Raw genomic sequence first — 27,971 nt, 5'->3', positions numbered from 1 at the left:
AGGGCAGCTTTACTGGCTGGCTTCCAGCAGCAGATGCAGAAGTTCTTAAAAACAGCCAGAGGATTTTTATGGTAACAGACCCTCTGAGCCACAGACTCAGACCCTCACGCCTCTCCTGCCTCACCCCTGCCATCCACCCCGCCCGCCCTGCCCTGCCCCAGGGCCCAACGTCTCGGTAAACTCAGTTCTCAGGGGCCCCAGATCCAGTCTGTTGGGAGCCCAGCTTTCCATCCTCCCCACCCACTCCACCCACACGGCTGAGGTCACACCGGCCCAGCCTCTTTTGCAACTTTCCCAAGTTTGTGCATAAAGAGAGAGGAGGAAAACTCAGAAGGAAGTGACTTGGCCTCAACAAGTTTGCTCCCAAAGCCTTTTTCCTCTGATCTAGCTGAGACTGCTGTTCTAAGAGGAGCCCCCCAGACTCAGAGAAAACCCCCCACCTGCCATCGGAGGCTGAAAAGGCTCTGGAAGCTTTTCCTGGCTCTTGTCTGTTCCGGCAACACCAGAGGTATTTGGGTCCGGGGGTGTGGGGAGGAGTGGAGGATAGGGAGGCTTTGAATCTGGCAGCTGCGGAGCATAGATCCAGCCCAGAGATCCCCTCCACGCCTCAGCAGCTCCCAGGGGGTGGCAGCAAGCCAAGGCAGAAAGGACTCCTTGCCCAGCCCAGGGAGCCGGGGCCCGGCTCGGGGCTCTGCATGGCCGCAGGTGGGGGCAGGATGGTGTGGCTGGACACAGTCAGAGGAAGGAAGAAAGGCAGCCGGGCGGGGCTGGGTCCTGCATCACCCCGTCACACTGACAAGGCACCTTCCAGGATGGAACCGGGTCAACCCAAGGGTCTCGTGGTGGAACGGGAAACTCCTGGTGTAGGAAAGCGTCCCTTTTGTTCTAAATCATAAATATTCCTCAGCATAGCTCTGCAGGGCTCGGCGAGTCAATGAACAGAGTTGAACAGACTCAGAGCTTAGCCTCGGCTCGCCACAAGCTAGTTGTTCCCAACTCTGGAGTCCTCTGGGCTGTGATGGCATTTTGTTAACTGCAAAGTGTCATATAATTGCTAGGCATTGTATATTAATAAAAGTAATTGCTTTGGACTGGCTGATCCATTCCCCACCACAAAGTGCTGCGGAGATAGTGACTGATCTATATCTTCAACCTCCAGAGTACCGGTGTGTGATAGGCAGTACATATCCTGAAGGATGGATGGGTGGATGGATGGGGGTGGATAGATGACTGTTTATTGAAGACTCGATATTCCTGGCATGCGTCAGCCTCTTTAGGGGGATTGAAAGGTGTGAGGCATTGTCCTGCCCTCTAGGCACTGATAGTCTACTTGGGGAGATAGGACTAATACCCCCAAAGAACTTAAAAGAACAGGAGCGCTGAGCCTCCGCGGGTACACCTCCCCGAGGGAACGGGTCTAAACCTGCTAGGATTTGGGTGGGTGAGGCAGACTTGCAAGCCTTCCTGAGAGGCAATAAAGACGTGTGCTCTCTTGATAGCCTCTTTTCAAAGACAAACTTGCTCCCAAAGACAAAGTTGCTCCCAAACTTGTAAACCCGATTTATGTGTTGGGGTGGGTACCTCTGTGATTTGCCAAGGCGTGGGAGCAGAGAGGGCAGCCAGCGCCATGGAGTAGGAGGAGGGGGCAGGCTTTGCCAGCTTCTGAATGCTCGTCTGCCCGGCTCACTGCCTCTCACCCTCCTCCCTGTCCGCAGCAGTGACCCCTCACCCAACACCAAGGAGGCAGAAGCTTGTGTCTGGGTCCTGGTTGGGGCCAGAAGGGCAGAGAGAGAAGGAAAGTGGGCAGGTGAAAGCAGAGCAGGTCCAAGAGTTCTTAGGAGACTGGCTTAAAAAAACATGTGTGGAGGGATGTGCGCTGGGGAGGTATCAGCTCCGTCTTTCTTACTCTCTGGGCAATGAGTTACACTGCAGCTTCAGCAGATGGGCAAGGCTAAGTCCTGCCAAGCAAGAGAACAGTCCCTGGCAGACTCTGCTCTGTGTGGGCCTGGGCTGGCTGAACAGGGGCCCTGCTTTCCAGACCTGCTTTTCTCTGTTATTTAACAGTGGAGGGTGATGACTCAGTCTGGCCTCTAGGAGGATGCACTGGTTTAAAGCATCTGAGTCAGCTGGGTTGGGAGGGAGGAAGCTTAAAAGGACAGTCACTGCCAAAGCCCAGCCAAAGGCAGAACCCGGAGGATATGGGAAGAGCCTTTGGCACATGCTTCCCTGGTGAGCTCAGCCAGTGTCTGCCCACAAGCCACCTTCTGTCACCATTGATGCCATCCTGGTCACCCTCCTACTGCTAGTTATCCTGGGGCCAGTGACCAAGCTGTTTTATTTTATTTTTCAAATAGAAGGACTCACACATTTACTACTGAACCACCCTACCAATGCATAAGCATAGAAACAAAGAGAAAAAACATTTTTTCCCCAGTAGAATGTGCCCAGCTGTCCAGACAGTGGTGATGTTTTCAGCTACATGTGATAAATAGCAGTAACCTTGATACAGTATCAACACGGGGCCCTCTCACATGGGATTCCTTACAGACCCAGCTGGGTTCTTCTCCGAGGTCTCTTCTTGGAGTTGTACCTGGTCTTGTTACCAACTGTCATGTGAACCCATTGGGAGAACGGGATGTTTCTTCTGCTTCTGTTTCTTGGCCAGGAATTGCTTGATCCTGAAAGTCTTGGGAGAAGGCACGGTGAGGAACGGGGTCAGCCACACACACGGGGTGGTGGAGCAGCGGGGGCAGTATGCTGTTGTAAATAGCCACTGCAGCAAATCCCTGCCGTTCCGGGGGCAGGGGTGGAATGCCTGGCAGCACACTTGGAGGGCACATTAGGGGAAGGACCAGGTCGGGCAGGTGAGGGAGCTCAGAGGAGAAGCTGAGGTGAGCTAGAATCTGGAGAAAAGACTCAAGTAAAACTCCAACCCTATGAATCTCTGGAGGGCTGCCATGGAGCAGAGGAGCTGGGCCTTTCTGTGGCTTCTGGGGGAAATCCACGCCTCGTGGAGGGAAGCTCTTTGGGGAAGGTCTGGCTCCATCTCTCCATGAATATGGTGGAGGTGTGGGAGGTTGGACCAGGGGAACTTCAGGGTCCTTCTCTGGTGTACTGGAGCAGATCCACAGCAGTCACTTGAAATCAGCCATGGTGGGAGTCTTTACACCGCAGAAAGCAGCAGGCACTGTGAGTCAGGTCTCTGTCCCCCACCACGGTTAACCATTTAACTGGGTCTTTTCAGTTCGCTGTAAGAACATGACACAGTTGCTACCCTGCAGAAACAGCCTCAGCCATGAGGGATGTGCCCACAAGGGACCAGGCTCACCAAGTTAAGAGACTCTCCCAAGGTCACAAGCATATGGAGGTGGGATGAAAATCCTGGCTCTGAAATTCATGATCATGCCATGGTCCACGGAGGCCTCTCTCCTGCCCCAGACACAAATGTGACTGTCCTCTCAGATGACTTTGGGCTGCCATCCATCCATCCACCTGCTCTTTTTAAAGGAATGTTATCTTTATTGGGTATTTTTAATTACAATAACTTAGACTTGTGTAACAAATTTTAACAAGATGTATATAAAATTAAACAATAGCTCCTAGCTTTAATCTACCTTTCCCAACCTATTAATCATTCAGCATGTATCTATTCATAGCTTTCTGTGTATTTCAAAGAAAGAGAGTGAAATAGCTCAGTTGTGTCTGACTCTTTGCGTCCCCATGGACTGTAGCCTACCAGGCTCCTCTGGCCATGGGATTTTCCAGGCAAGAATACTGGAGTAGGTTGCGATTTCCTTCTCCAAGGGATCTTCCCAACCCAGGGATCAAACCCAGATCTCCCACATTGTGGGCAGACACTTTACCGTCTGAGTCACCTGGGAAGCCCAAAATTGGACCCTGACGGAAGTCCCCATAATTGACTTAAGAGCATGGTTACTTTGACTAACACTGGAGCCATTATAATTCAGCATTTCTATGGAGAATTTCTCCAGGCAAGAATACTGGAGTGAGTTGCCATTTCCTTCTCCAGGGGATCTTCCCAACACAGGGATTGAACCTAGTTCTCCTGCATTGCAGGCAGATTCTTTACTGACTAAGCTATGAGGGAAGCCTCTCTGTATTGCAGGACAAGGAAGTTTGTGTTTGTTTTTTTTTTAAGGAGTGAATTAATAAAGTGTCTATGTATTGCAGGACAAGCATAAATACAATATTAAACATATGATCACATACTTAGGGCTGCTGTTTGTTTTTATACAACTGGGATCAAACTATGCAAAATGTTCAGTGATTTTATTTTACTTAAATCATCATCCTTTTCCACTTCATTAATTGACTCCTTTGAAAACTGCCTAGTATTCCAGAGTATGAATGGTCATAATTTATGCCACAGTCTCTTACTGATGGGCATTTAGGTTACAGTGTTCTTCAGCAATCATTTTTTAAAAAATGTGTATTTGAGCATATGTGTATTTCTGTTGGATACACTTCTAGAATTAGAATCTAGGGTATGTTCCTATTAAATGTTGTTACTGTCAAATTGCCCTTCAAATAAGATGGTGCCAGTTCATAGTATATCAGCAGTAAACGAGAGTTTTTCCCACCCATTTGTCAACACCAATTTTTTTTTACTGTTGGTTTTTTTTAATTTGTTTATTTTTTAATTGAAGGATAAGTGCTTTACGGAATTTTGTTGTTTTCTGTCAAACCTCAACATGAATCAGCCATAGGTATACAAATGTGCCCTTCCTCTTAAACCTCCCTCCCATCTCCCTCCCCATCCCACCCCTCTAGGTTGGTTCAGAGCCCCTGTTTGAGTTTCCTGGGCCAAACAGCAAATTCCTGTTGGCTCTCTATTTCACATATGGTAATGTAAGTTTCCATGTGACTCTTCCCATACATCTCACCCTCTCCTCCCCTCTCTCCATGTTATTATCAAGCTTTTTTTATTATTTACTTAGTCAGCTATTTGGCTATGCCAGGCGTTAGCTGTGGCATGCAGGATCTTTGCTGCATAATGCAGGAAACTTCACTGCAGCGTACGGACTCTCCAGTTTGGGTGAGCAGGTTCAGTAGTTGTGGCATACAGGCTTAGTTGTTCCATGGTGTGTGGGATCTTAGTTCCCTGACCAGGAGTCGAACCCACATCCCCTGCATTGCAAGGCAGATTCTTAACCACTGGACCACCAGGGAAGTTCCTGTCATCAATCTTCTTAATTTTTGCTGTTCTGGTGGGTGAAAAAAGTAGTATTTTTTAACTTTGCATATCCTTAAAAAGTGGTAGATTTGAGTACCGCTCAAAACTTACTACTTATCATTTGTAAGATCTCTGTGGGTTACTTATTCTTTGCTCACTTTTATGTTCTGTGTTGTCTTTGATTGTCGTCTGTAGAGTGCTTTACACAGAGTGGATATTGATCTTTTGTTATACACATATGCTTTCTACCTCCCCAGCTCTGCTGCACCATGTCAATCCCAAACCGTCCAGCCCCCAAGACTCTGCCAGGGGCACCAAGAGGGTGTGTGGTCCTCAGTGCAGATTCACAGAAGGCAGGAGGTAGGACTTAGCAGTTAAGAGTGTGTTCTCTGGAGTTAGGCCTGGATTCAAATCCCAGCGACTATTAACGTAGGCTCTGCCACTCACAGACTGCTTCTAGAGGTGAACTACATACCTGGCTTCTCTAAACACCTGCTTCTTCAGTGGTAAAATAGAGACAATAGTAGCATCAATCCCCCAGGCTATTTTTGGGTACTAGTAATAGCCATCAGATAGCTAACATTTCTTGAGCCCTAATTTGTGCCATAAATGCATTATAATAATGTATTATGTGTGTTGTTAACCTCACAATGATATGCACATTATTTGCCTGTTCACACAGAGCTCCACACAGCACCAAAGTAAACCTTAGCCTAGGGTGAGTGCTGACGGCTCTGCCTGGTGACGCCTCACTCCTCTGCCTCAGGGCACTCAGGGACCCCTGGTCAGTCTGCACACAGGAGCCCCTCTCCAGCAGCCTGTTCCCTCAGCTTCTGCTGCGCCTGTTGTCGTTTTGGCTGCCTTTCTCTCGGTCCCCTACAGCCCGACTAGGATTTGGTTGGAGTTTACCAGACCTGAGTCGAATAGTCTAGATCCAGTGCACACAGATTCTACAGATTCGGACTCAGGAGGTCAGGGGGCAACACGCACAGAGCAGCCTCTCTGGCCTGCGGCTCACACACTAGCTCATCCGTACGCTGCGTGTGTGGCCTTAGATGCGTTACGAGTGACTTGGCTTCTCTGAGCCCCCCTGTGCTCATCTCAGAGCCCAGGACCCGCTAAGTCCTACGGAGCAGCCCTGTGGATGCTCAGCCAGTGCTGGCCCCCTTTCCGCCCCCCTGCCCCGCTGTTTTCTGGCTCCCCAGGGCTCTGTACTGGCTTTTGAGGCTAAGCTAGCAGGTTACACCAATGCCTTTAGGCAGGAGCCCACCCTCGCTCCCTTTCCTGAGTGGTGACTGATGCTCAGAGACATGTGCCCTCAGGAGCTTCTGAGTCACTTATCCCGCAGCTGGTTTCCTGGTGGGCAGTGACCCCATTACAACATACCAGCCCTGGCCAATACCTTGACTTCTCTTCCTCTGCCTGTCTGAAGTGTGGGAAACAAATGAGTAAATAAACATTTGACAAGATTCTTGGCCTGATAGTCATGACCCTTCTTAACCTTGCTTCCTTCCTAGGCTTTTCTCCCTCCACATTCTCACCTCACCCTTCCTGAGGAAAACCATCCACGTCCTCCACTCACCTATCCCCCGAGCCTGATTATTTCATTCTCTCCTCTGAAATATTCCCCCAACCTCACGTATCATTTCTGCAGGGCCCAGGCGGATTGCCGGCCACCACACACACACACACACACACACACACACACACACACACACACACTCCTCACAGCACTTTCTCCAGGCTTCGGTCAGGACACTTTCCACTTTCTCTCTGCTGTAATCAGTCACCCCTGTCCTGTCTCTCCTGATGACTCCCTGCAGGCATCTCCCATTTGCTTTGTCTTTTGCTCCTCCCAGTGTCCAGGGCAAGTCTTCATGGTCCAGCGACTTACAACTCCAATAGATAAAGCATTTTTCACTAGAAGGGTCACTGGGTCCCAGATGGCTCATTCTGTAGCCAGAAAGCCAAGACTCAGAGAGGAAGTAACCGGCCCCAGAAGCAAAGTGAGAACTAGAACGAAAACCTCAGGATGTCCAATGGAGAGCTTTTCCCCTGTACCAGGGAAGCTCAAGTTGGCCAACTTTTGATACCTCAACCAGGCAAAGTTCGATCAAGGTTAACTCACATACATCTAGTGCATTGAGATTAGAAGACCCAGGAGTTGGGAATAGTATATATGTGTGTATAGTATATATGTGTAGGTAAAATGAAAGAGCTAATTAAGCACAATTCCCTGAAACAGTTTTGCTTTATCTTCTTAAAAATAATAATTATATATGCATAAATATGTAATTATATGTATAAACATGAGGCTTCCCAGGTGGCGCTAGTGGTCAAGAACACATCTGTCAACGCAGCACACGTAAGAGATGCAGGTTTTTTTAAAATTTATTTATTTTAATTGGAGGCTAATTACTTTACAATATTGTTTTTGCCATACATTGACATGAATCAGCTATGGGTGTACATGTGTCCTCCATTCTGAACCCCCTCCCACCTCCCTTCCATCCCATCCCTCTGGATCATCCCAGTGCACCAGCCCTGAGCACCCTGTCTCATGCACCAAACCTGGACTGGCGATCCGTTTCACATATGATAATACATATGTTTCAATGCTACCCTCTCAGATCATCCCACCCTCGCCTTCTCCCACAGAGTCCACAGGACTGTTCTATATATCTGTGTCTCTTTTGCTGTTTCGCATATAGGGTTATCATTACCATCTTTCTAAATTCCATATATATGCATTAGTATACTGTTATTGGTGTTTTTCTTTCTGACTCACCTCACTCTGTATAATAGGCTCCAGTTTCATCTACCTCATTAAGAGATGCAGGTTTAATCCCTGGATCTGGAAGATCCCCTCAAGGAGAACATGGCAACCTACTCCAGTATTCTTGGCTACAGAAGCCCATGAACAGAGGAGCCTGGCGGGCTACAGTCCATAGAGGTGCAGAGAGTTGGACCCAACTGAAGTGGTTTAGCATGCACGCATATATATATAAACATACCTATAAGTATTTACCTCTTACAGGAACAATACATCTTTGACATGTTTGCTGTAAAAAAAAAAAAAAAAAAATGGAACATACTAAAAAGTAAAGAGAACAAAATTAAAATCATGTAGTTTTCTACTACTCAGAATTAATCACTTACATTTTTTATATATTTTTATATTTCCTTCTAGAACTTTTTCCATGAAGGTAGGAATTCATTTCAGGTTTCCCTGGTAGCTCAGCTGGTAAAGAATCTGCCTGCAAGGCAGGAGACCCTGGTTCAATTCCTGGGTCGGGAAGATCCCTTGGAGAAGGGATAGGCTACCCACTCTAGTATTCTTGGGCTTCCCTAATGGCTCAGATGGTAAAGAATCTGCCTGCAATGTGGGAGACCTGGGTTCAATCCCTGGGTTAGGAAGATCCCCTGGAGGATAGCATGGCAATCCATTCCAGTATTCTGGCCTGGAGAATCCCATGGACAGAGGAGCCTGGTGGGCTACAGTCCATGGGGTCCCAAAGAATTGGACATGACTGAGCAGTTAAGCACACCACAGGAATTCATTTCAATACTGGGGGTGGGGGTGGGGATGGGGGTGGGGGTAGGGATGGGGGTGGGGGGCTGGTATGGTTTCTGCAGTTTAGGGTCTTTTGGTTTTCATTTAGATCCCATGGCATAAGCATTTTCCCACACTATTATAACACACTCACAAACTCCATTGTAATGACTGCTTAAGAGTTCACTCTGTGCCATAATTTTTTTAACCACTTCTTATTTGTTGGATGTTTATAAATGACAGTGGGGAAGAAAATTCTTGAACAAGAGCCTTTGCCCGCATTTCAGATAATTTTTTTAGAACAAATTCCTAGAAGTGGAGGGCCGGGACATTTTTAAGGCTCTCCGTACTTGCTGCCAAGCAGCTTTCCAGAAACATGTACCAATTACACCCCCACCAGCTGCATGAGAGAAGAGCCTTTTGATTCTGCCAAGGCAGCAGCACCTCGGGCTGGGGGAGGGCACCGTTCCACCAGAGGCCTCTCTGCCGTCCGAACAATGGGCCCCTTGTCCCGCCCCCATCTCCTCTTCCCGCACTGCCCTCCATCCCCGGCTCCAGGCTTGACTGTCTGCAAGGCCTCTGTTCAGGCCAGTCCAGCCTTGGCGCTCCAGGCTGCTGCCTCCAAGAGCAGGGTGGGTAGAGCTAAAGGTGAGAGGACAGCCTGTCCCGTGGGGCCACCATCCTTCCAGCCCCAGAGAGACCCCCAGGAGAAGTGAGGGCAGGGGTGTGTAAGGGTTGCTAAGTCATCTGCCTCTGCAGAACAAGCCCACCCAAGCCCCTGGTAGGGATCTGCACATGACAGGGGAAAGGAGAGGCCAGCCCCAGTGACAAAGGCCACGGGGGCCTCTGGCCAGCTGGGGAACGACTTCTATTTCCCTGCAGATTCTGAAGCCCCTCCATGAATCCTCGGAAGAAGGTGGACCTCAAGCTCATCATCATTGGAGCCCTGGGGTAAGCCAAGTTCAGCTCGGGGCCTGGGGGCTGGGAAGCAGCCTCTGCCAAGGACAGTGAGACATCCAGCATGTGCTGCCTGCTTCCAAGGGTCCCTTTCTGATTCAGGGTGGCACCAGGGAGGGTGTTCCACCCCAAGGAAGGGAGCCGAGGTAGGAGAAACAGGCCGGGAGTCAGACTACCTGGTCTCTGACCCCAGCTCTGCAGCAAGGCCACAGTAACCAGATGTGTGAACTAGGCAAACCATTTGGCATGTCTGCCTTCCTCCATCTCGCCACATACAGGAAAGGTCTGGCTGTTTTGCTGGGAGGCACTCAGCTCTCTACAAACTTCTCTGCTCACTTTGGTCCCTATTTCTAGAGTCCATTCCCTAGTCCCTTGCTATTCAAACTGCAAATGTTAGAAATTCAGAGTCTCAGAGAGAAATGCTGGTGAGAGGGGCAAGATGCTGAGAATGGTATGGGGATGTGTATTCACATGTCCTGGTTTTTTCTCTCAGTGTTGGAAAGACCTCCCTCCTCCACCGATATGTGCATAAGACGTTTTACGAAGACTATCAGACCACACTGGGGGCCAGCATCCTCTCCAAGATTATCATACTGGATGACACAACCTTGAAGCTACAGGTGAGCAGCCCTCCCATCCCCTCTTCATCTACAGTCCTGAAAGTCACCCCACAGTCCCCAGACAGGTGCTCACCCAGCAATGTGCACCCAGAAGTAGAATGGAGCATAGGTCAGCAAACTTCAACTCGCGGACCAAATCTGGTCCTCCATCTGCTTTTGAAAATAAAGTTTTAATGGAACACAGTCCTGCCATCTGTCTCCTCGTGACCTTATGGTTGTTGTCACACTACATCAGCAGGGTTGAGCAGCAGCAACAGACAGTACTGTCTGCAAAGCCTGTTCTTCAGGAGTACTTTCACATCTGACCTGGGAGGAAATGAGGGCTCAGATGTGAAAGTACTCTTAAGAGTGTTAGTAGCTCAGTCGTGTCTGACTCTTTGCAACCCCCTGGACTGTAACACGCCAGGCTCCTCTGTCCATTGGATTCTCCAGGCCAGAATCCTACTAGAGTGGGTAGCCATTCCCTTCTCCAGGGGATCTTCCGGACCCAGGGATCAAACCTGGGTCTCCTGCATTACAGGTAGATTCTTTACCGTCTGAGCCACAGGGAAGCTAAATATTAGTGCAGATTCTGTAGTGTACATGAATGACAGAGAGTCATGTCTGTGTATGGAAGGACCACATGCAACTTTACCAGGGCTGTCTGCCCCCTACCCAGAAAGGAAGCTTTGACATGAGGTGGCCTGGTTGAATGTCCCTTCAGCCACTCATCACAGCCCCATGGGGCCACTGCTCTTTCCCTTCCAGATCTGGGACACAGGCGGCCAGGAGCGATTCCGCTCCATGGTGTCTACATTCTACAAAGGCTCTGATGGCTGTGTCCTGGCTTTTGATGTCACTGACCTGGAGTCCTTTGAAGCCCTGGAAACCTGGAGGGGTGATGTTCTGGCCAAAACCATTCCAATGGAGCAGTCCTACCCCATGGTGGTGCTCGGGAACAAGATCGATCTGGCAGACCGGCAGGTAACATCGGCTCATTCATCCATTCACCAAACACGTGAGGATCAGTTACATGCCAGGTGCTGGGCTAAGTTCCACACATACAGAGCTGAAGTGGGCATGGTCCTTACCTTAAGAACTTCACAGTCTAGTAATGGATGCATTTTAAAGACAATTATGATGCAATATGGTAAATCATGAGCAGTCACAGAGAACACCTTGGGGACCACAGTGAAAGGGCATCTATCTGGTCAACCCAGGGTATAGCAAGGGCTTCCTCGAGGAAGTGGAGCAAAGGTAAGAAATAGCATCATGATATGAGCTGAGAACCGGAGGTAATTTTGTTAGAGACAGGAAATGGAAGAATGAAGGCCTAGGAAGTAGGCAGGTGGGATTTGAATTAACCTGTAGAATAGTATTTCTTTTTTTTTTTTGGTAGAATATTAGTTCTACCCAAGATCAGATAGGGAGTCTGTAGTTATGAATCCTTGAATCTTCAAATATTCTGAGAAAGTAGTAATATGTATTTTATTAGCTTAAGCATATTCTACATCATCTGGCTAGCCACTTGACAAATGATCTGCTTGCTCCATGACTGCAGTGACCACACTTATGTAGGTATTTACTTATTGCAGTGGCATTGAGTCAAGCTCTGTTCATCATTGTCTCCTAATAAGAAAAGAGTAAAAGTAAACTTAAGTTATAAGACTCTCTTCAGCCAAACAAAACCCAAAAGACACCACAAAGAGTGTTTGAACAAGTTGTCTTAGTGTTTCAAATAGAGAAAATAAATGGGGAACTGAGTCATCATATTTGAACCACATTTTCAAAAGGGTTCAAATAAAAAGTGATAGAACTGAGGCATCATTTGGAAGGATGAAGGGTGGATGGTGAGTGAGGGTGCTTCCAGCTAAGCCACCTGTTTGGAGAGAAGAGCCTCCTGTTTGGAGAGAAAGATGGGTTTGGATTTGACATGCTAAGTTTGAGGAGCTTGTAGAACAACTGATTGGGGATGACCAGTAGACTTTAGAACACATAAGAATGAAACTTCAAAGGAGAAGTCTGTGCTGGAAATAGAAATCTGGAAGTCATTAATTCTCTGGTCACTTCAGGTTGCAAATTTAGTGTCAATTCTCTAATTACAAATCCTCAATCTCAAATAAGAGTCAAAGTCCCAAGTTCATTCCCAGCCAAGCAGTCTCGAATGTTCACACCAGGGCCAGCAGCAGGTGAGAACACAGGGGCCTAGGAAGCAGATCCCATTGCCAACTTTACGTGTCCACGTCCTCCCTTCTCAGGATAATTCTGGTTCCAGGCTCTGTTAGGAGTGAAGCAGAAAGAGGGAGAAGTGGTCAGAAGGGCAGGAAAATCTTTATTTGACTGGTACTGTCTTGAGATAGTTTGTGCGCTATAGCAGATATGTCAAGCTGTCTCTGGGTGAGTGACTCCTTTGGGTCCTAAGAAGCCTCCAGTGGAACATTTAAATGTACCTCCCATGACAAAGGTCTTGCATATTCTTCCTCTCTCTCCTCAGTTCCTAATTTAGGAGTTTAAGAGCCATCCTCCATCCTACAGTTCCGCTTCTCCTGTGGATGCGCTCCTGATGGGGTTTATAACAGCTCCAGGCTGGCGAGCTCTCCGGGGCGCCCACCTCTCCTTCTCAGGGCACAGCGGTGCGTGCTGGCTGCACTGGCGAGCCTGGGTAATTCGTTTTCAGGGCCCCGTCCTCTCTCTGCCCTGATGCCTTTCACCTTAAATCCCGGGGGTGCAGTTAGACAGCAGCCCACGGTAGCCACAGTCATGTGGCCTCCTTGAAGCAGTCATGTGGCCTCCTTGAAGCCCTCTTTTGGTCAGAGTTGAAGCTTTATACTTTCTTCCTCTTGTGGGGGTGTTCTCCCAACACAGTTCTCTGCAAAAAATATCCTTTCTAAACCCTCCTTTTAAATCTTTTTCCATCCATGCCAGAGGGCTTGGAGTCATTCAGCAGATTCTTGCTCATCAACCTTTGGAAATGTGCAGGGTCCTGTGGGTGGGCTGTCTCCCAACCACCTTGATATCCAGCATCTATCAGATGGTAGTGTCTCTGCCACAACTTCCATTTTAGTATCTTGCTTCTATAGGTCGTGGGGTGGGAGGTCAGGGGTGTTCAAGACTGAGAGTCTGACTTTCTCTTACTGAAATAAGAGGCCCCATCTTCTGTTGAGAGGGAGGAGGAAGGGAGGCAAGAAGGAGTCTTAGGAATCACGGTGAGGTTATGCCACATACTCTGGAGACAAACAGGTGAAGGAGTTGGCCAAGGACGAAGTCCAGAACTGACGGTGGACTGCAAGGGCCCCCTGAGGGAGGAGACCAGGAGACCAGCTGAGCGGAGTCGGGTTGTGGTTCTCTTCAACAGCAGTGCATGGGGTGAAGGCCGGGGCCATGATGGAAGGCTTTTCCAGATAAGAGCAGCTGAGGCCACAGAGACCCGTGGAGGGAAGACGAGAGACCAGGAGAGGCTGAAGAACCAGGGGGCTGTCAGAGGTTGAAGAGCAGGGCAAACAGAGGAAGGGGAAAGGAGGCCACGTGTAAAGGTTCATGGAGGCCCTGGACTGGGCCTGGAGGGGCAGGCGGAATGGGGAGGAGGTGGAGATGGCAGGAGGGACAGGAAGTGTGAGGCTTGGGGCCGTGTGGAAAGGAAGCTTCACCAGATCACAAGTGTCCAAGGAATGTGGGTACCCGGATGGAAGCGTAAGTGATGACTCAGAGGGGTAGAGGCATCCTATCCCAGCTGCGGGGGCATGAGCTCTGTTCTGCAGAGAGAGGAAGAATAAAGGTTTGAAAGAAGCAGTGAAGCCCCAGGCAAGCCCAACTCCGTCTCTGGGATCTGTGCTGAACAGGGTGTGGAAGGAGCTCCCCCACCCCCCGACTGGAGAAGGCAACAGGATTTGGAGGGGGGCCAAGCTGGAGGAAGAGGGTGAGGAAGTGCTCACAGGCATGAAACGAGCACAGCCAAGTGCAGAGAAGGAACTGGGAGTGGGGCGCGCAGAGGGACTTTGATCCAGAGACCCAGGATGGGGAGCCAGAGGTGAGGCTGGGAGGCGGCCGCCCTCCAAGGGCACAGACCAGGCAGAGGATGCCGCCAACCCTGAGAGGCGAAGCCCCGGGCTTGGGGAGCGGGCTGCAGATAGTCCTCACTTGCACAGGGTTGAGTGGATAAGGACCCTGAAGGAGCACCTTCTCTGAGCTCAAATTCATGTGTGTCTTTGGCCAGTTCCAGCTTCTTTGTGAAACGGACACCAGACTCAGATTTCATGAGGTTATTTGAGGCTCATAGGCAATGATGCCTATAAAGCACACGGCAATCTTAATACATGAAAGAGATTGTTATCCACCTTCTTAATTTCATATCTCCAATGTGTAGGCTGGGAATATAGGGAAGTTCTTCCTACTTAACAAAAAGAAAATGAATATTTAAAATGTATATGCTAGATGTGGCATGAAGAAGTGTTAGTCACTCAGTCATGTCCAACTCTTCACAACCCCATGGACTGTGACCCCATGGACCGTATCCTGCCAGGCTCCTCTGTCCATGGGATTCTCCAGGTGAAAATACTGGAGTGAGTTGCCATTCCTTTCTCCAGGGGATCTTTCCCACCCAGGGATTGAACCTGGGTCTCCTGCACTGCAGGCAGATTCTTTACTGACTGAGATGAGGAAATGAACATTGATGATGGTTGCACAATGATGTGAATGCACTAATGCCACAGAACTGGATGCTTCAGTATAGTCAGAATGATACATTTTATATTTATATATAAATATGCATTATATATATATAATATACATAATTACATTAAATATATAATTATATGAATATATTATACTTATAAATATAAAATCTACATTTTGCATTTATATATTATATATATTTATATTTTATGTATATTTTACCACAATCAGTCAATATCTCACCAGGATAGTTGTAAAGAAATTGCCGACTTAGGTTTTTCTTAAAGTCTCTACCTGTTTTACAGAGGTAAAAGTGAAAAAAAAAACTGTTAAAAAAAACCCAGCTCTGCTAGCATCTATGCTATGAGGAATTTATTCACTAGGATATCAATTCTTTGCTCTCAGGTAGGCAGTTTCTGATTTACTGCTGATCCATAACATTGGGATTATGTTTTCTGAAGATATTCTTTGTTATTTTTTATTGGTTTAAGATGTATCTGACCTATCTCAAGACACACAATTGATCATTTTAGATGCATATGAGATGGGAAAGCATCATAGATAAACATCGGCAAAATGGACTAATTTTGTCAAACATTTGACTGCTGATGAAAAGTAAAATGTTAATAGTATGTGCATGCTAAGTCACCTCAGTTATGTTCTACTCTTTGTGACCCTACAGACTGTAGCCCGCCAGGCTCCTCTGTTCATGGGATTCTCCAGGCAAGAATACTAGAGTGGGTCACCATGCCCTCCTCGGGATCTTCCGGACCCAGGGATCAGTCCCACATCTCTCTTGTTTCCTGTTTTTGGCATTTGGGTTCTTTACCAGTAGCACCACCTGGGAAGCCCGTTAAGAGTATATTGTCATGGACAGAGGAGCCTGGTGGGCTACAGCCCATAGAGTAGCAAAGAGTCAGACCCCTGACTGAAGCAGCTTAGCATGGAGACACATCAGCCAAAACAAAAATCAACGGAAGTAACACTTCCAAAGTTTTCACCCTTCCCGTGTCTCCACGTACCACAACCTGAGTTTATGTCTGCAGGCAGAGTCTAAGTTATGTATAACTGTTATTTTATAAATAAAAGACAACACGATTTTAAAAATCATGAGGCTGGTGCTAGAATTGGAAAGGAAAAGTGAAAAGTGCCGTGTGGGTCATTTTCTTCCCCGTGGCGACTTTCTAAGGTTGACTGGAAGAGGTGAGGGGATTATAAAAAGAACGTTAATTTGCAACACAATTTCAACTGATATCCTGGAGGATGTATTTAACCAGTCCGTAAAAGCTGGACAGAGAATGAGTGGGGAGAAATGAGATAAATGTCTGTCACGCCAGGCAGCGGGCAGGTCGGTCACTGTCCGTGGCAGAGAAGGGGCTCTACCTGTGCCTCAGCAGGCTGTGTCTATGGGCTTAGCTTCCTAGCTCTGTCTCTGGGTGAACTTGGGCACCAGTCTGGGCTTCTGCTTCTCACGCCATGAGATAGGAAGAAGCTCCCTGCCTCCTGGAGAAGCAGAGGCACCTGAGTTCATTTCAATTCGCTTCCATGTTTACTGCAACTCCTAAGGACCAATAGGGAGCCCAGAAAGATGCTCGTCACCTGGCGGGGCAGGGGAGGGGTAGGATATAAAGCAGGAGGGAACAACAAGAAGAGTAAGTCCAGTCCTTGCCCCAAAGTCTTTTTAAGGATTTTAAAAGATACAAAGCCCTTTGCATTCCTAAGATGCCATCAACGGATCGCGACATGTTCATTTCTAATGATCAATTATGTGTGTGTTACCAGTGAGGACAATGATAATCAGCAACCTGGCTGTCCTTGACACTTCATCCACATAGTTCAGGATTTTGCCCAAGCTGTGAGGCTTCTTGGCTGTTCGCTGGGTCAGGGGCGCTTATGCTCCAGGGGAGGGGGGATATCCTGGCCGGCTGGGGAGCCCCTCGCACCACGAGGCAGGAGGACCTTGGAGACCAGAGGCCAAGACCAGCGCCCGGGGCCGCTCCCTGCTCTGCTCCAGTGCAGCAGCTCCTGGGGGGGCTGGGGAAGGAAGCAGGTGTGGGGATGTCGTCCGGACACCCCAGAGGGCAGGCCGCTCAGCTGACCCCAGTGCCTGGGCCACTCCTGAGGCCGGGACAGCAAGGACCAAAGAGACAGGCAACAGTGGAGCTCCTTTAACCCCAGGAAGACAGACTTTCCAGAACCTGCAGGAGACAAATGATAGTCTCAGATCTCCCCCTGGCTGCCCTGTGTTTAGAAAAAGGAGCCAAGTCATTCTTTGTCATGAAAAAACCTTGGCTCCCTTAAACAAAGTGAAATAATGGCTATAAAGTACCAGGCACAGCAAATTTCACCATATGGTCATTCCCTATTCCCCGAATAACTGATTAGGCTAAACTCAGCGGAGCCAAAGGTCTTTGGAAGGAACCCGCAGAGCTGCCAGGGCCTTCAAGCCAACGTCCTCAAACTGACTGGCTTTTGCATTTGGGTAGAGGTATATTCGTTCAGCCTGTAGAGAGTGGCTTGTGGGGCCAGGCCAAGAGCTAAAAAGTCCTGACTCTGAGCTTGTGGCTCAGACAGCATAGAGTCTGCCTGCAGTGCAGGAGATCTAGGTTCGATCCCTGGGTCGGGAAGATCCCCTGGAGAAGGAAATGGCAACCCACTCCAGTATTCTTACCTGGAGTATCCCATGGACAGAGAAGCCTCGTGGGCTACAGTCCATGGGGTTGCAAAAAGTTGGACACAACTGAGCAACTTCACTTTGACTTTCTTTGTTTCTTTCTGAGCTCAGGAAAGCTAGAGTCCAGTGAGAGACAGAACAGAAGCACAGTTTCTGCGCAGGGCTGGGCAGAGGGCAGTGCAGATGCCGTGGGAGACCGGGACTGGGGCTGCCTCCAATCTCTGCCTTTCTTAGCTGTGTGGTCTGAGGCAAGCTGCTGAAACTCTGAGCCTCAGGGGTCTTACCTATAAGTGAGTGAAAGTTGCTCAGGCGTGTCCCACTCTTTGCAACCTCATGGACTATACAGTCCATGGAATTCTCCAGGCCAGAATACTGGGGTGGGTAGCCTTTCCCTTCTCCAAGGAATCCTCCCAACCTAGGTATCGAACCCAGGTCTCCCGCATTGCAGGCAGATTCTTTACCAGCTGAGCCACAAGGGAAGCCCAAGAATCTTTCTGACGCAGGGATCGAACTGGGGTCTCCTGCACTGCAGGCGGAGTCTTTACCAACTGAGCTATCAGGGAAGCCCTCTTACCTGTAAAGTGCAGCTAAGAAGACCCACCTCACAAGGCTGTTAGAGGATTAAGTGAGTTAATGTGATCAGACGTCTAATCCAGCATGTGGTCCAGAGTAGAAGCTTATCAGCTGCTCCCAGGACTTTCCCCTGGGAAAGAAGGGTTAGTAGGACCCAAGCCTCTGCCCAGCAGCATGGGCCTGATAAGCCAGCTCAGGAGAATGGGGTTCTCCCCCCCAGGCCCTGGCTGGTGTCTGTTGCACCCCCCCTTGCCTTTGCAGGCACTGAGGAAGGAGCTGGTGGCAAGAAGCTGCTCCCAGTGTAGGCCTTAGGAAGATGCTATAGTGCAGGGGGCTTTAGTTCTTCCAGGCCTGTGTTCAAATCCTGCTCAGCCCTCCGCGTGCCAGTCCTCAGCCTCATGTGTGAAATGGAGCTAACAAGAGCCACCTCATTGGTTTACGTTAAAAAAAAAGAATAGCACATGTAAGCTTACAGCCACATGTAAGGTTCTCAGTATATAGGAGTGGCAGTGGGGAAGGTGGGGCTTGGATGGTGGTGATGATCGGGGTGGGGATGTGATGACGGCAGGGATGATGGTGACGATGATACAAGAATGGTGGTCATTTCTTCCCCTTGTGCAGGTTCCGCAAGAGGTAGCCCAAGGCTGGTGTAAAGAGAAGGATATTCCCTATTTTGAAGTCAGTGCCAAGAATGACATCAACGTGGTACAAGCCTTCGAGATGCTGGCCAGTCGGGCTCTGTCAAGGGTGAGTGGCACATGCCAGGGCTGCCCCCTAGGATGGGTGGGCTCAGAAGCATCTAGAAAAGTACCTGGTGGGCACAGGGAGGGATGCGGCTGGGACAGGACTGCTCGTGATCTTCATTAGTTGCTGAATGAGCTCAACAGTACTCTAATTCTGGAACCACAGAATACCAGAGGCATAAAGCTTCCTTAGCTTTATCGGGGGGGGGGGGGGGGGGTTCATCATTGGTGGAGTTTCTATAAAATACAGTCCTGTACCTCACCCCTGGAGATTCAAATTTAGTAAGGGTCTGAGAAGTGATCTAGTTCAGTCCTCACTGATGGGAGAGCAGCCCCGTGGTGTTAAGTATTGGTCCAGGAGGAATAATCAAGCCTGGAGAATTTGCTGACGTGGTCCAATCAAGACGATGGATAGATGTAGACCCCTTGGTGTGGCCTTGCAACGAGCAGGTCTTGAGTGTGCCATTGGCGCCGGGCACCGTGCGGGCCCCAGGGCCCCTCACTCTCGTAGGAAGACAGGTCCACACGGGAGCAGCTGCAGCGCAGGCTTTGCACCGTGGGCAAGGACGGGTGGGGGGCCCAGAGCGGGGCACACAGCCCGCACTGCGGAAGGGAGGCAGGAGAAGGAGGGGAAGCTCAGGGCAGGCTGCCCGGCAGCATTAGCAGGGTTTCAATGCCATTCTGTGTGGAGTCTGGAAACCGTGAAGAGGGTCCGTGAGAGACTGGCATTGGGAGGGGCTCAGCCCGTTTCACTGTTGTGCCACGTCCAGCCAAGGTGGGCTTCTTAGAAGCAGGGAGAAGGCCATCACGGCAGAGATTTTTAACTGAGGAAAAGAGCCGATAAGGACAGGCGACTGGAGGGCTGCCCTCTGCGGAGGAGCCCGCTGTCACTGGTCTGCCTGGCACTGCCCACGGTGGAGAGGGTTCACGCTCGCCATCTTCATACCCCATTGCCTTACCTTAGGGTTTGTCCTCGCGGGCTATTCTTAATACACCCCCTCCAGGCCACCCGCCCTCACCGTCTCCTTAGTGGGAAGCAGGGGCTGGCCATCTGCAGCACCCGGTCAAGCGCAGCTCTGTCACCCAGTCGGTAGTACAGACGCGCCTGCTCAGGCCATTCCCTGGAAGGCGCGGGGAGCTGCTGGACCTTGGAGGGTGACGCGTGCTCAGTGGTCCACCACAAACGCGGCGCCGCGATCACCGAATGCTCACTCACGGGGAAGCTCCAGCAGCTCCACCAGCCAGGGTCTGTGTGTGGTCAGCACCTGTCCTTCCTGGGGAAGGCACGTCCTTCATTCCTGAAGCCATGTCCTTCCTGCTGTGTCTCCGTCATGATGCAGCGGTGTTAGTAGATGGTAGCTTGCCTTGTTTTTTCTTTTTTTCCCAATGGCCTCACTTGTCAAAAGAACGGATTGGCAACCCTGTGTCAGTCCCTCATGATGATGGAGGAAATTTATGACGAGAAGTCTAGAGGTCACAGGTGTGATATCCACAGTCAGACTGACCTTGGTTGGATCCTGGCCTCATGCTTTCAGGTGGACTCCTGGGCAACACATATGACTTCTCTGAGTCTCAGTTTCCTCATCTATAAAATAGAAATAATTCCATCCCATACAAATTCTTGCGATGTCAGGCTAGGGCTAGAGGTGTAGACTTCATGGCCCGTGGTCAAGTAGAGGATTAAGGCATCCAGAATAGATGGTCAGGGGGTGAGGAAAGTGCCATGAGGGGGCTTGGCCAAGGCATCAACATGACCGAGAGGTGCTGGTGGCAAGGCCGGTTAGGATGCCTACCCAGAGAAGGGACCTGTCTTGGATGTTGAAAGGTGACACAGTTTGTAGGTGGACGGCTAGGCTACTGAGGGCGTGAGCAGCAGCTGCAGAAGGGCAGAGAGAAGGCCGTGACAGAGGCCCAGGTGTGAGTCCATGGGGCTCATGTGGGGGACCACCATGGGCTCCATCTGAACAAGGGGGAAATGTGGCCTGGAGGGAACTGGAGGCGCTGGGCCAAGGTGAGCAGTGAGGCTCTCAAGATCAACAGCAGCAGACCCGACTGCATATGATAGGCCCCTCGTCCCTAGACCCACTGCGAGACCCCAGGGCCACACGGGGGCCCACCTGGGGCCTGGACGCCACCAGAGTGTGTCCTCCGGCCATGTCTCTATTATTGAGAAATTTGGAGGAGAAACAGTTTGCACTAAAACAAACATACGTGCTAGGACACAGAATGTAAAAACACATGTGGCTTTTTGCGGTGAAGCTGGAGTTTGCAAATCTATATTTTAAGGTCAAAGAAGAGTTTTCACGGACACATTTCCTCCAAGGACCTGTCCCTCATTCCCACGTGCTCATTCACAGCAGCCCAGATACTTGGGGAGGAGGATGTGAGGGGCACTGCTAGAATATGGAGGGAGCCCAGCCTGGGGAGGGAAGAGATGGGCTCTGAGGTCAGCAGATCTGGCTTTAAATCCTGCCTCTTACTCGCCGTGTCCTTGACAAGTCATGTGCCTCCCTAAGCCATCGCTTCCCTCCCTTTACGAACAAGTAACAGTATCTTCCTCACGGGGTTGTTGCCAGGGCTAGATAAAATAGCATGGTAGTACAGAGGAGGCTTTAAATAAAAGGGAGCTATTTTTATTTGTTTTGGCTGCACTGGGTCTTCGTTGTGGCACCTGGACTCAGTAGATGTAGCACATGGCTTAGCTGCCCCAAGGCAAGTGGCTCTCAGGTCAAACCTGCATTCTTAATCACTGGGCCACCAGCGAAGTCCCTGAAAGGTAGCTATTTTTAAACGAAAGCACAGGGAAGTTTCATGCTGCAGGGAAGATGAGCTTGATGGGCGGTTCTGAAGGTACAGGCAGGAGAGGATGGGGATGGCAAGGATGCGGTGGATTAAAGAGACTTTGGAGGGAGAACTATTGACGGTTGATGATGATCAAATAGAGGAGAGAAGGAATCAGGAGCTGCTGAGGTTGATGACGAGGTTTCTAGCTTGCTAAATGGAGGAATGATTGATCAGTGATGCTATCGACCAAGATAGAAAAGAGAGGAGGGAAAGCAGAAGCCTTACAAGAGAAGGAAAAATGTGGTCCACTGGGGCACATGGCATTTGAGCTTCCTTGGGATGCCTGAGTTCTGCAGTGAGCTCTGGATGGAAGGAGTGATTTACAGGCAGAAAACCAGAAGAGGTGCTCAGTTTGCATTCTGAAAGGAGAGAAGGTAGCTAGTTACTTTAGTGTCCCTATCTGGCCACTTTGAAGGATCAGGTATTTAGCTATTCATGGTTAAGAATGCCCTCATAGAATAGCATTGAAACATGTATTTTATCATATGTGAAACAGATCACCAGTCCAGGTTCAATGTGTGAGACAGGGCACTCAGGGCTGGTGCACTGGGATGACCCTGAGGGATGGGATGGGGAGGGAGGTGAGGTGGGGGTTCAGGATGGGGAGCACATGTACACCCATGGCTGATTCATGTCAATGTATGGCAAAAACCACTACAATATTGTAAAGCAATTAGCCTCCAATTAAAATTAATTAATTAATTAATTTTAAAGAAAGAATGCCCTCATAATCAAAGAAGGGAAACTCGCCCTCTTTGGGGGATTTGGGCTGACAGGATTTTGCTCTTACCAAGTTGGCAATACCACCCCTGCTGGGCTGGTCAGGCCTGGCATGGGCCGCAGCGCGGAGGCCCAGCTCCTTTTGGGTTAATTAGAGAAAGACATAATTACCATGTCCGGGAGAAGGCAGGCTGACTAACAGCTAAGCTTAGTGAAATTACAGGACTTTTATAAGGTCCTTGGGGTGCAGGATGTAAAGGCAGGGTCATGAGGTGACCGGGCTCAGAGAGACAAACTCGCAGCCGCATCCTCACTGAAACGATGTGTTAGGATTCCTGGTGTTATGTGTTATGTTACTCGGCATGCACAAACTTGCCAAGAGGACTGCGGTCTGAATTTCACAGGGAGCCTCACTATGGCCTGCCGGTGACTTGGAAGCTCTGTAGGAAACCCCAGGATTAAGATGATGCTGTTTTCGAGTGAAACGATGTCATAAATGAAAAGAGCTCCACACTGACTTGACCCTGGGGAGGATGTGACTATTCCTGGGTGAAGAGAGCGGCCTGAAGACCTCAGTCTTTACCTATGTAACGGAGGCGTGTGCTCCTCACATCTTCTGAAGCAGCATTCTGTTTGTTCTGCAAAGCGCAGAGAGGTCAGAAAGCGCGCAGCTGCTCCGGCAGCTCAGACTCTCCTCCCAAAGTCCGGCATTGAGGCCAAGGCCCAGGTTCTGCTCTTGGTCTCAACCGGGCCTGGATGTGAGGCTGGGGCACTCTCAGGGGTGGTGAAACAGCAGGCCCAGCCTCCTGGTCCAACAGGTCCAAGAAGAAACGTTCTGATTCCAGCCAAGGTGTCTTTGCTGTTCCTGGTGAGAGGGGGACTGACAAAGTACCAAAATTAGAGGCTCCTTTCAAAAGCCTGTCTTTCTGGAAGCAGTGGATCGGTCAGCTTAAAGTGGGGACTTAAACAGTAATGTCCGGCTCCTCCTTGCCCTTCCCCGTGAGGCTCAGAAGAGTCAGGCTTTTAACCTCAGTCGGCTCAGTGGAGCCCGCAGGCCCTGCAGAAGGGGCTGACTGCAGGACTAGGCGGTGTCCCGAGCCGTGCAGACCCCAGCCCGCACACCAGGCCTCGGCGGTGCTGGGAGAAGGAGCTTCTCAGGCCATTTTCTCTACTTGGGCACCTCTGCCCAAGTAGGAGTCTGCTCTCTTGGGGTGAGGAGCTGCAGAAATCTGGGGTGTGCCAGGCTGGGTCTACAAGCAGTGGGCTAGGATCCTCCCTAGCAGAGGGGGATACGAGGCTGGGGTGTGGAGACATCCCTGGAGGGACAGACTTTCATTGGGAGACACTGGACCCCACTCCCCAAAACTAATATATAAAACAAGGCTTCCCAGGTGGCACTAGTGCTAAAGAACCCACATGCCAGTGCATGAGATGTAAGAGACGTGGGTTCCACCCCTGGGTCAAGAAGATTCTCTGGAGGAGGGCATGGCAACCCACTCCAGTATTCTTGCCTGGAGAATCTATGGACAGAGGAGCCTAGCAGGCTACAGTCCATGGGGTCGCAAAGAGTTGGACACAATTGAAGGGACTTAGCATGCATGCATACATATATGACAAATAAAATTCTAATATCCCTGGAGAATTTGCTGAGGGCTACTCTAGGTCTGACTAAGGGCAGCTGTACTCTGCTGGCCGGGACACCCTACCAGGGAGCGGCTGAGAGATGGGGGCTCTGCAAGAAGCAAACATGTGAAGAAGGGCTGGGTCCCAGGCCCAGTGCCCTGAGCTCTGGGCCATCAGGTGGAACTACTGCCTAACCTGGGGGTGGCAGCAAGCAGCAGGGCATCAGAGGACCTTCTCGTGTGTCTTGAGGGCCACCCTCATGAGGGTCAATCAGCCTCCTGGGATCCACAGTCATGGGCACTAAGAATTTGGTTGACATTCTCCAGCTGGGACCCAGAGAGGAAGTAAAGGCATAGGCGTCATTCTGGAAATTGTCCCCTCAGAGGGGCACTTAAGACAGACAGCCCTTGGAGGGGGCGGGTTCCCAGCTCAGGTCCACACCAGCATATCCACTCACTCACTCACCACCACACACACAACACCCGCCGTGGGAGGAGTGTGAGGGCTGGGAGCTCAAAGATGGGGGAGCGTGAGCAGAGAAAGAGACAGGATCCCTCTAAGAAGAGGCCCATCTCCTCAAGGGAGGACGGCCTCCCCGCCTCACCCCTGCACCAAGCAGGCTGGCTCATGGCTGAGGAGCGGCCAGCCGGGCGGGGAGAGGCATGTCAGACTGACCACAGGCTTCCTCTGGACCTTGTTGGGACAGGAAACTTTGGGAAGGTGGGCAGAGAAACAAAGAGGCCCAGATGAAACATTGAGTCTGTTTTGGGGAGGGCTCCCTGGACATGGGGGGGGCGGGGACACAGGATGAGGGGAGGTTGGGAGCTGGACACAGAGAAGGTTGGGGTGTGGGGACATCGTCTGCAGACACGAGCAGCAGGCTGTCATCATCTCTGCCCGAGGTCAGACGGCCTCTCTGGAGACTGGTGAGTGAGGGGACCTAGCTGGAGGTCAGGAGACCTGGGCTGCTCAAGCAGCCGCCCGCCTGCTCTGGGCTCCGGGGAAGGAGCTGGAGAAGGCGGTGAGGCAGGAGTCGGCGGGGAAGACCTCCCCAGGGCTTCCCAGCAGCACAAGGCGAGGGAACTAAAAGCCACCGGCTGTTGAGAAATAGGGGGAAGGGGGAGCCCGGCCGGCAGGGAGGCGAACGCTGACGCCTCTTTTCCTTCCGCAGTATCGAAGCATCTTAGAGAGTTACCTCACAGACTCCATCAAGCTCTCACCGGAAGACCAGCCCAAGAGCAGATGCTGCTGACCGTCCGGACCCCGGCTCTGCGCGCCCACGGACGGAGCTCAGCCCCGCCGGCCGCCCGCGCTCAGACGGCAGCCAGGCTCCTAGGCCGGCAGCGGCCCTCGCCTCCGCGCGGGCTCCAGACCAGCCCCGCCTCGGGCTAAGTGCAGTAGTCAGGGCGGAACCGGGACGTCCCAGAGGAGTCACGGCCCCTCGCTGGACCCGGCTTTCCTGCCCTGCGCCCTCCCCGGACACCTCCTGCTCTGGAAGGCGCATCCCTGCACGCAGGAGGCAACGGACCCGCCTTCCTCAGCGCGCCCACCGCACCCCACCCCCTTAGAGCCGCCGCACAGCTGTGGACCAGGGTCCCTGCAACCAGGGCCGGGGAGGCGGTCTCCCTCACCCACTGGCAGCAGCTGTTCAGGCCTGGGACACCGTCTGTCTGTCCCCCCCAGAGCGCAGGGCAGAGGGAAGGCAGGAAGACCCCCGGGACCGCGCATGTCTCCTTGCTGGCGCTCAGGCTGCTGCCTCAGCTGGTTGTCTGCCACACGAGGTTGGCACGTGCCCTGCCCACATCCCGTAGCTCCTCAGGACCAGAAGCTCGGCTTCAGTCCCAGGCGCTCTTGTGGAGACACACTGGCCATTCCTTCAACAAGTCCTTTTGTGTATCTACTATGTGTGATGGCTTGAGGTCCAGGGACGCGTGTAACAAAGACCTTGCTCTCCTGGGTCCGACGTTCTGGAGAGGGAGGGAGGCAGTAAACCCAGAATTTAACCAGATGTTTTCAATTAGCAGGTAAGCTCTTGAACCAAGCAAGGTAATGGGAGAGAGAAGGACGGAGGGTGGGGTTAGGTGCTGTTTCAGATGTTTCAGACAAAGTAGCCCAGGAGGGCTTCCCTAGGGAAGTGACATTGGCCCAAAGGCTGAAGAATGAGAAAAGGGCTGCTGAACTGGAAAAAGAGCATTCTGAGGACAAGTAGAAGCAGGGGCCAAGGCTCCAGATCAAGGACAAGCTTGTTTTGTTCCAGGGACAGTGAAAAGACACTGATTAACCTGAGAACTCAAAGCTGCTATTCCAGGGACAAGGTGGACCCCCCCAACCCCCGGAAGACGCCTTGCCTGCCGGCCACCAGAGGGCAGCAGCGCGCCTCCCAGCAGAGCAGGAAAGGGCGGCTCCATGGACGCTGGAAGGGCCGCCGTTTTCCTCTGCTGAGATGCTCAGAGCTTATTCTTTGGCTCCGGGCATTTTCAGTCCTTCGAGATTCGTCAGGCAGAAAATCCCAATTTCTTAAGCCTACTGAGAGATGGGCAAAAACTGCAGCAGCAATGATTCAGGCAAGAAATCAGCATCGGTGATAAATACTGGAAAGCCGGGGAGTCTGTTCCTCCAGACGCTACAACCAGAATCTTCTGTTTCTTCTGGTGACGGGCAGCGTTTACAGAGCCCAACCTGAAGGGAGTAGGCGAGATGACCGACCACCCCCACCCCCCCAGGGTTTCCACGGCCACATCCGTGCCCACCACAGAAGTCTCCTGTCTACACAGAGGTACCCTTCCCTGACTGTTAGCGTAGGACTTCCAAGCGTCACCTGACACTGAAGATTCGCCCAGAGGCAGAGGAAAGGGGAGGTGAGGGGTCAGTAAGAGTTTGGGGAACCCCTTCTGCCCACCCTGCTATCAAGTGAGCACTGCTTGTCCTGGGCCGCAGGAGCAGGCAGCCCAGCGCACAGCTCTGTCTGCGTCCTTCGTGGGGGCGGCACGCTGCGAGCCATGCGGGCTCTCCTGGGAGGCAGTGGGACTGTGGGCTGGATGCCACAGCTCATGCACTTCAATGGGCGTGGGGACCATTCTAAGAGTGCGCAACAGATAATAAATATTGTCTTTCTTAGTTTTAATCCTTTGTGATATTTAGCTTTTAAAGTCTTTTTTTTTTTTTTGCAATATCTGCATAGTTCAAATTCAGAAGGTACTAAAAGGGAAGACAAAAGACAACAAAAAGCAAAATAGGACCATAATGGTCAGTGCCCACTGCAAAATGAAAATGCCTTGTCCCTTGTCCAAAAATCATGACAAGTTCCAAGACAGCAATGCTGGACCATTAAAACAAGCATGGGGTCCTTCTGAGTGCAGGTACCACGTGCCTAGAAAGTCATGACTGAGTAAGCGCATGTTTTCAGGGCTCTCCAGAATGACAGACCCTGGCCAGGCCCACCTGAGCTGCTAGGAGATAAAAGGTTCTGTCTTTGCAAAAGTCACGTGGAGATCCAACCCCAGGCCCAAACCACACATTCTGAGTCTTGTCCGGAGTCAGGGGCCAGGACCGAATGTTCACGTGGGGGTGGAGAGTAGGGTCCACAGCCCACAGCCTCGCTCCTGTCACAACCAGGGGACATGCTAGTGACCAGTCTCAAGATGGAACCGAGCTGAAACACTGTGGGCCGCTCCTCACCCCCGACCCCACGCCTGAGTCAGGCTGGCCTCAGTTCCCACCCCACAGGGGCAGGTATCCTTGGCAGAGACAGGCAAGCTGTGAGGGCTTTAACTCCAGGCCCAGGAGAGCCCACTAGAGCCTGCATGGGGGTGGGGGCAGC

At 50.9% G+C, this 27,971-nt stretch overlaps 1 protein-coding gene across 1 annotated transcript; it reads left to right on the top strand.

Moving 5' to 3' along the window:
- RAB7B (RAB7B, member RAS oncogene family) lies at positions 1 to 26,051 on the top strand. Its single transcript, XM_043924065.1, has 6 exons — positions 1 to 508; positions 9,630 to 9,698; positions 10,198 to 10,324; positions 11,072 to 11,287; positions 18,843 to 18,968; positions 25,323 to 26,051. The coding sequence occupies exons 2-6, from the start codon at positions 9,646 to 9,648 to the stop codon at positions 25,401 to 25,403; spliced, it is 603 nt and encodes a 200-aa protein (XP_043780000.1). The 5' UTR covers positions 1 to 508; positions 9,630 to 9,645; the 3' UTR covers positions 25,404 to 26,051.
- Positions 26,052 to 27,971: the final 1,920 nt, after the last annotated feature.

This window comes from Cervus elaphus, chromosome 14 (assembly GCF_910594005.1).
Source record: "Cervus elaphus chromosome 14, mCerEla1.1, whole genome shotgun sequence".
Classification (NCBI taxonomy): domain Eukaryota; kingdom Metazoa; phylum Chordata; class Mammalia; order Artiodactyla; family Cervidae; genus Cervus; species Cervus elaphus.
The sequence above is the reverse complement of the archived record's forward strand: the minus strand, read 5'-3'. Positions and strand labels throughout refer to the sequence as shown.